At 34.6% G+C, this 8414-nt stretch overlaps 1 protein-coding gene across 1 annotated transcript in view; it reads right to left on the reverse strand.

Annotated features, from left to right (window-relative positions):
- LOC107704848 (nipped-B-like protein A) overlaps positions 1-8414 on the reverse strand; it is a 49023-nt gene that overhangs the window by 21377 nt on the left and 19232 nt on the right. The window contains exons 10-22 of the mRNA XM_016507874.1: positions 7165-7329; positions 5404-5571; positions 5036-5107; positions 4842-4931; positions 4409-4509; positions 3658-3744; positions 3313-3544; positions 2368-2519; positions 2191-2271; positions 1510-1610; positions 1273-1399; positions 1077-1159; positions 845-977 (exon numbers count right to left, since the gene is read on the reverse strand). Of these exons, the coding sequence (XP_016363360.1) occupies positions 845-977; positions 1077-1159; positions 1273-1399; positions 1510-1610; positions 2191-2271; positions 2368-2519; positions 3313-3544; positions 3658-3744; positions 4409-4509; positions 4842-4931; positions 5036-5107; positions 5404-5571; positions 7165-7329 (1592 nt within the window). The remainder of the gene's footprint in view (positions 1-844; positions 978-1076; positions 1160-1272; positions 1400-1509; positions 1611-2190; positions 2272-2367; positions 2520-3312; positions 3545-3657; positions 3745-4408; positions 4510-4841; positions 4932-5035; positions 5108-5403; positions 5572-7164; positions 7330-8414) is intronic.

An 8414-nucleotide genomic window follows, 5' to 3' on the forward strand; every position in this document is an offset into this window, starting at 1 on the left:
GTATATGTGTGTGTATATGTATATGTATATGTGTGTGTGTATATGTATATGTATATGTGTGTGTATATGTATATGTGTGTGTATATTTATATATGTGTGTATACATATATGCATATATATATGTATATGTATATATGTGTGTGTATATATATATATATATATATATATATATACACATCAGGGGTTCTTAACTGTATTTTGTCTGCTTGAACCCTTGTTTCACAAAAACAATTTATATTAAAACATGAGAAATAATACATTTAATTGATTACATATTTGAATGATTTTACAAATTTTACAAATTTTGGTAACACTTTATTTTATGGTGTTACAGTGTAACTATATGAATAATTACTGAGTAATATTAATTAACATACTATAGGTTTGGGATTTGGTTTAGAGTTGCTCACAATTATAACTAAATGACTCTTATTACTATAGTAAGTACAATTAAAATGCAACAAGGACACTAGATTTTTAAGAATATATGGGTAGCTTTTAGTTTCACAATCTATCCATCCATATGTCTCTAACATAATTGTACAAAAATGTATAAAAAGTAAAATAGTAATCGAAATAAACCATATACATTATATCTATAAATCATGTTTCAATTATATATAAATTGTGAAATAAAAATAAACATTATTATATTTAGAATTATATAATTTATATTTTTTAATTTCAGAATTAAACTCATTTTGAAAATTTATTTTATCTAATTTTAATTAACACAAATCAGCTAAATCTCTATCATAAATATGCATGTGTTTTTATGTTTAGCACGGTCAGGAAAGTTAATGCTCTGTTGCAGATAACGTGATTGGCTATGCCTTGTTCATACCAGTAATCTTCCCAGCAGGCTTAGCAGTAATTCTGAAGCAGGCCAATCGGGTTTGTTGACCGTAGACAGCAGATCCTGCACAAAATTCTCAAACAGTGGCCTGTAGTCTTCCTCACCCTGTTTACTGCCACACCTGAGACGTAGTTACAATACAGAATACACACACTGAGTACTACACACACACACATACTTCATAAAGAAAAAAAAAAGAAAACAGGAGGGATGTTCTGACTTCTTGAGGAAGACAGAGAGGAAGTTCTGAGCCGTCCGTCTGGCCGTTTCATACGAGTTGGTGATGAACACATCGTCGTCAACCTGAAAAACGGTTTAATCCACATTGTTAATATAGCCTGCAATCAACAACAGACTTCACTTGAGATAGTCTCACATTTGTACTATCGCTGTGGTGTTGGATGAGTATCTAGTACCTTTTTGTGATCGTCTTCAGAGTCTTTCTCAGAGGGCAGATGGACCACGCACTGAATTAGTTGCAGCACCAGAGCACTAACCATCTGAATGAATATGGGCTCACCCTCGGCATCGCTACTGTTCAACCTAAACACACACACAGATTCGACATGCAGGAAACGCTTGTGTTTATCAATAGTTCACAGTCAATAGTTTAGGCAGAACTGCCATCTGAATTTAGGCAGTCATATCAATACCTGAAGTTCCTGAGGCTGCGTTTGCTGGTGGGCAGTCTGGCCAAAGAGGTGAAGATCTCCTCTAGAATTAACTGTCTGTGCTTCTCGTAACGAGAGAACACCTGAGACAAAGAGAGAAGTGAAATGCCTCCATTAGTGTCATGTTTTGACAGTTTAATTCATAAAAATAAAGTTCGCTTTTCTTTGGTTGCAAGAGAAGAAAACAAAAGCGGAATTCCAGATTTTAAGCCAAAATAAGTATTTAAGGACAATTTAAGGATCAGAAAGGGTAATTTTGGAAAAAATTGCAAAATTAATTTTGTTGTTATCATGTAATTTTATAAATTAATAATTTGATTATATTAAGAGCATTATAATAATTTATTTCATAATTAATTACATTTTGTAATTATTTTAACTCATTTTGGTATAAAATGAGAAATAAAAGAAAAAAGAGAGACATTCCTGACAGAAGGAAGGGTGAAAATGGCTAAATAGTTTTGTTGTTGAATTTTGAAAATAATTTGATTATATTTATAGGATTATATATTTTATAATTATAAATCTCTTAGTAAGTTTTTATGAAATCATGCAAAATTGTTTAATGACTGGTGAGATGTAATTTTAACAATGTTGAAAAATGCTTTCAATGCATGATAAACCAAAAGCACAAGGTTGTGCAGCTAATCTAAGAAAACATACCGCCGTCACCAGCTTTATGGCACACAGCTGCAGCTCACTGACATTCTCCACAAAGAAAGGAGTAATGCCCATCGAAGAGACCTGCAGAAGAACAAAAACACAGCGCGATACAACATACAATAAATGCAAATAAACTATAGGAGCATACAAAAATACGCTGCATCGATCAGTTCCTACCTGCAATATTGTTGTATCGGTCAACAGCTGAATTTCCAGCAGCTCTGAGATGTTGCTGACGACGTCACACACTTTGTTATAGAGCATGATGATGACTCTCTGCTTGGCGGTGGAGCACTTGGCTCGCTTTGCTTTGGAGCTCAGCATGGAACCTGAAACCACACATGGTTCATACCACATCAGGAAGTTAGGAAGTAGTTCATTTACAAAGTTTGACATTTAATGTTATTTAATGTACTGGTAATTTACAACACTGGAAGCAAACGCCAACGTAAAATTTGTCAAAAAAATAAAATTATTATTATCATTATTAATTATAATAATACCAAATTTAGTTCATTTATAAAATATGTAATTTTAATCATCTATAAAAACATTAAAAATTGCTCAAGTTTTTAAATATAAATACATTTCTACGAACTCTGTCAGAATAACCAAAATACTGCACTTTTATTTGTGATTATTCTTTATCAAGATGTCAGACAATTAATGCAACATACTTGTTTTCCTTATGACTTTTTTTCTTACTTGAAGGGTACATCTTTTTTCGTCATACATTTGTCTAAAAAATCATTCAGGCTTTAAATTCAGTGAAAAGTTCTAAAGCAAGATCTTTTTTTTTTTATATTTTATGGTTTTGTACCATTTAGACACATCAGACTTGGTGTGAACAGGCCTTCAGCAGAAATGAAGAGATTTCCAAAAAAGGCCGAAAAATGGCAGTAATTTTTTTCCCCCCATTTTTATTTGTGATGTCAAAAAATTTATTCAAAATAATTTTATTTACTTGTAGGGTACATCCTTTTTTTCTTAAAATTGTCAAACAATTCATTTAGACATTAAATATAGTGAATCATTTTAGAGCAAAATATTTTATGATTTTGTATCATTTAAACAAATCAGACTTGGTGTGAACAGCCCTTCAGCAGAAGTGAAGCGTCTCACCTCCTTTAGGGTCAATTCTGTAGACCGGATCATACTGTGGGTAAAGAGTATTCTGCAGGTGGAACTTAGTGTACTGCAGAACTCTCTCGATCACGTCTTCAATGTACACGGCTTTGGGCATGTGTGATGATGTCATGATGTTCAGTGCTGTCAGACACGCATCCCCTGATTTGGTCACACGCTCCATGATGAGATCCCGCCAGAGACGCTCCTCGTCCTCTCCATCGTTATCCTGATGAAGACCAGAGAGAGAAGACTGAGGGAAAGCACTGAACTACAAGTAAAGGCATCATTTGAAGTGTGAAAGTGTCACTCGAAAAACCAACATGATTAAGTGATTTTTACATGGTTCATATGTGTAGAAAGACTGGATCCATCCAGAATGTTCTTCTCCAGAATATTCAACAGTTTCACCAGTTTATCAGAAGGAATCTGGGCATTAGAGGAAAAAAAAACAACAGAATGATGTATATAGCCAAAGTGGATGTTACAAAAAAAAAAAAAAAAACAGGATTTTTTTTTATTTTTATTTGCTCTCTGAGATTTCTGTGCACTATATAAATGTACTCTATACAGACCATTTATAATATTACAAAAGATTTCTACTTCAAATGAATGTTGTACTTTTGAACTGTTCAAAGAATCCTGAAAAAAAAAGTAGCAACTGTTTCCAACAATGATACTAATAAGAAATGATTATTGAGCAGCAAATCAGCATATTAGAATGATTTCTAAAGGATCATGTGACACTGAAGACTGGAGTAATGATGCTGAAAATTCAGCTTTGCATCACAGAAATAAATTACATTGTAAAATATTCAAATAGAAAACAGTTATTTTAAATTGTAATAATTTCCCACAATATTACTGTTTTTACTGTATTTTTTATCAAATAAATGCAACCTTGGTAAGCACAAGAGACTTCTTTCAAAAACTTTTTTTTTTTTTTAATCAATAATTGTGTCTGTAACGCAACTAACGTGCACTTAAACTTTTTCATCATACAGATGCTCTTTACAGATGTACTATTATATAGATTTCATGGGGCTTTTAACAATTGCATAAAAGGAGTAGTATACAATAATGCATCTCTTACCCTGCAGGTGATGCCCATGGCTTTTATCTTAGCAGATTCACTACCCAATTCATTTAGCTGCTGTTTCCCTAACAACAGCTCCTGAGGGATCTCATCATCATCTAAGAACAAACAAATGTGTCAACACAGAATAGTCAAAAACTGAAAGAGATGGTACGTAAAGTCCTGCATCTGCCAAAAAAATAAAAAAATCTGAAATACTACTAATATCTACTATTTTGCAAAAATTGCTGATTAAAGAAAAATGCTGATTAAAGAATATCATATTCATATTCAAATCATAATTTGTGAGAAAGTGTGATGCGTTAGAGCAAAACAGACACTATTTTTGGAAACAGCACCCTAAAATTAATAATAAACAATTATTGGATTTAACTGAGCAAATATCATACAGGGTGGTAAAATCTACAAAAAAGGGGATATATTGCCCGACCCTGACCATTAAAGTCCACATCCTCAAGATTCTCCAAGATGTTGTCAATACTCAACAAGAACCTCTTAAAAGTGGAAGAGTCCATCAATTCTGCAGAAAAAAAGTGGAAAAATACAGGGGATTTAATGAGCATCATTCTGATGGGGGAAATGCTACAAAGGTGAGAAGGTTGAGAAAGAGGTGAAAGGGTTTACCTTCAGGTGTTAACTTGGGCTCATACGCTTTCCTCCTCTTCTGCTTCTCCCTCATCTTTAAACGTCTTGCAACTGAAAGAAAAAAACAAACTCTAACTCAACCACTAATAAACCATTTAAACAAATTTCAAACTAATCTCAAATATGATGACACTATAGCTACTCTAAGTTTTGGAGCAGATCTTTGATTTCATAATTAAATGCTCAAAGGGATAGTTCACCCAAAAAGGAAAATTATGTAAACATTACATAACCTTTTCGGATCTTTTACGTTTTGGTTACCTGGACTTTTAATGGAGGGACAGAAAGTCTTACGGGTTTGCAATGACATGAGAGTGAGTAAATGATGACAGAATTTTCATTCTAACCGTCACTAAGGCTGGGGGGAGGTGAATCTTGGTCAGAGTCGTCATATCGGCTGCCTGAGCCTCTGCGTGTGTCGTAGCTTCCTCTTCGATGCTCTCCTGAATTCCTCCGGTCGCGATCCTCAAACTCCCACATTCTGTCACGATCCTTCTTCTGACGTTTACGAGATGCTGGGGCAGAAAACAGAGACCATAAATGTAAATAAAGTTAAGTAAATAAAACAAGAATTTTTGAGGAACATTTTGAAAATACCGTTTCAGCTTTTCTACATCAATTTCACATTTAATTCAATGTTACTTGCAGTTTCTTTGTAATTACTTGTGAAATTTACTAGCAATTTATGAGTGAAAACTCAGGGCAAGGGGGCATCAGTTTGGTTAAAATTTTTTACTTGTTCTATTATTTGTTTTTTTTAATAGATGTATTGGAGTAGATCGTTAAAGGGTCAAGAAACCCCCGGTTTCAGCACTGGTTAGTTCTCACCAGTTTTAAAAACTGCTAAAAAAGTGGGCGTGGTGCGCAGTGGAGCGGAGGAGGGGGAAGAGGGGAGACAGACAACACACACACAGCTTAGCGTTCTGACTAGTGTTGTCAAAAGACCCGGTATTTCGGTACCAAGTCGGTACTAAAAAAATGAAAACGTTACGTTACGTTTTTTTAAGTACCGGTGGTACCGAGTACCCGGTCAGCCCGGTTCTTGAAGCGCTATCCGAAAGCTATCCTCTTCTAGTGTTGCCAAGTCCGCGGTTTTCCCGCGGAATTGGGCTGCTTTAACACAGTTGCCGCGGGTCGTTTTTCATGTCCGCGGGTTCGTTATTAATAAAAATGTTGTTCAATTAGCATGTTTTTGTGTTTTGCTTTGGTACTGAAATTGGTACAGAGAACCGCGGATTTTCACTGGTATCGGGACCGAATACTGAAATTTTGGTACCGTGACAACACTAGTTCTGACAGTTTCATTTCGCTCCCATCGAGTTAAAAACACTTGCACTCTGCATCGAAAACATATAAGAACGTGCTGTTGCACCTCTGAGAACTTTTAAGGCTTATTCTGTGGCGTTTATATAAGCCTTTTGATGGGTTGTGTCACAGAGCTGTAAAAACAGTTATGCTCACCAAGTGAATGAATCGCGTTTGTAACGAACTCTTATTACAAAGCAAAAACAAATACTCTACTTCAATCCATGAACGTTTCTCTCAGTTATTGTGTGCGATGTCATCTCACAGTCTGAAACGTCTGTCATAGCAAATCAACACATGCTGTTGTGAATAATTAAGCGAAGCGTCTTCTCATAGGATAAGAACACGCAGTCTCATGAATAATTTGCGTCATCGATGTACTATTAGTCCATTACCACGTCACAAATTGTGACGTCAACACAATGTAGATTTTAAACCCGGAAGATGAAAATAGCGCAAAAAAGCTTAAAATTAACCAGTTTTCTCCAACAGTTAAAATTATCGGATGCTAACATTGTCTTCTATGATGTGCAACACAAACACCTCTGCTAAAATCTCAGAAAAAGTAGTCTGGGGTTTCATGACCCTTTAAGGGAAATCAGTCAACAAGTGTCCAGCATGTACATGAAATTACTACTGTTTAAAAAGCATCCCAGGATGCACCTTGTGAACTTAGTTAAGACAATGTCCAGTTAGGTTAGGATACATAATGAAAAACCTGATTAATATTGCATTTGATTGACAGATTTGGTGTTCCTCTTTGTGTGGAAGCAGACCGTTATCATTACAGTGATGCTACTCACAGAAATCCTCATCCTCTGAGCTGTCCTCCGCATATTTAGGCCTCTCATTGACAGTGCTGCGTTTGCGTTTGTTCATCTTTACCCGCTCACACAGAGGCATGGTGGACTCGATCTCTGCCAGCAGCTCAGGAGGAAGATCCTTCAGCACTGACGGGTCTATTCCACCTGTGCACAGAGACTTACGTTCAACTTGCATTGCCTACAGCACACACAAGGTTTGAAATCCTCTCCTTTATATTATCAACTGTAATTGGGACTAAACAAACAACATCTCTCAATGGTTCTAACAAGCTTAAATAAATTGACCACTAGGAATGTCAAAAGTACCGATACTTCAGAATACTAGCAGAAGTAATAACCCAAAACCCAAATTAAAACCCAATTTATGTAGCGGCAACATGCAACATTTCATAAATTTATACTTTAATAATCAGACACCAATGTCAAAAATATTGAGCGTGCCTATTACAATAATTACAGTAATATCCAAGAAGAGCAGAAAGACTGTTTTTGTTAAGTTGGTCTGTGAATCTTGATAGTTTTATACTAAAATAAAAATGAACAAATTTAAAGGGCCATAAGTTTGTTGCAGGTGACAATAGCCTCATGTACGTGTGAATGTTTTCCTTTTTTAATTTAGCTGTTTGTTTGTTTTTGTTACGGAATAAAATCATATTTTTTTTACATTTAACTACTCTTGCATTCTTTCAGTTATTCAGTATTTACTTAACTGATATTGCTGTCAGACACCTGAAAACATACACAGTTTTTCAGGAATAAATAAAAAAATCTTAACAGAGAGATGTTGAATAAATGAGTATGTTCAAAAGCATGTTAAATTTTACTGTGGAAAATTGGTTTGGCATTATAGTGGGATATCGTGAGTGACCGTTGCAGTTTTTTATAAACAAACTTAAAAAAACAACACTTAGACTATCTGAAAAATCTGAAATAAAATACAAATATTGGAAGAAAAAAAAAAATGTACACAAAAGTTAGAAATGATACCTTGGCATCTAACTGAAATAAAATAAGTGGAAGTTAAATTACTAAAATAACGGAATTTTAAAAATAAAGTTATATAGAAATATTTGCAAAAAAAACAAAAGCTAATAAAAACGACAAAAGCGTTAGGGCTGTCGCAATTCGTCGATTTCATTTGACTATTCGATTTTTAAAAATCCTTGACTTCATTTTGCTCGCATCGACTAACCGGCAAAATACCGGAAGTGGTGCATTTCACGGCCGAG

This window comes from Sinocyclocheilus anshuiensis, unplaced genomic scaffold, assembly GCF_001515605.1.
Source record: "Sinocyclocheilus anshuiensis isolate Anshui unplaced genomic scaffold, SAMN03320099.WGS_v1.1 scaffold117, whole genome shotgun sequence".
NCBI lineage: Eukaryota > Metazoa > Chordata > Actinopteri > Cypriniformes > Cyprinidae > Sinocyclocheilus > Sinocyclocheilus anshuiensis.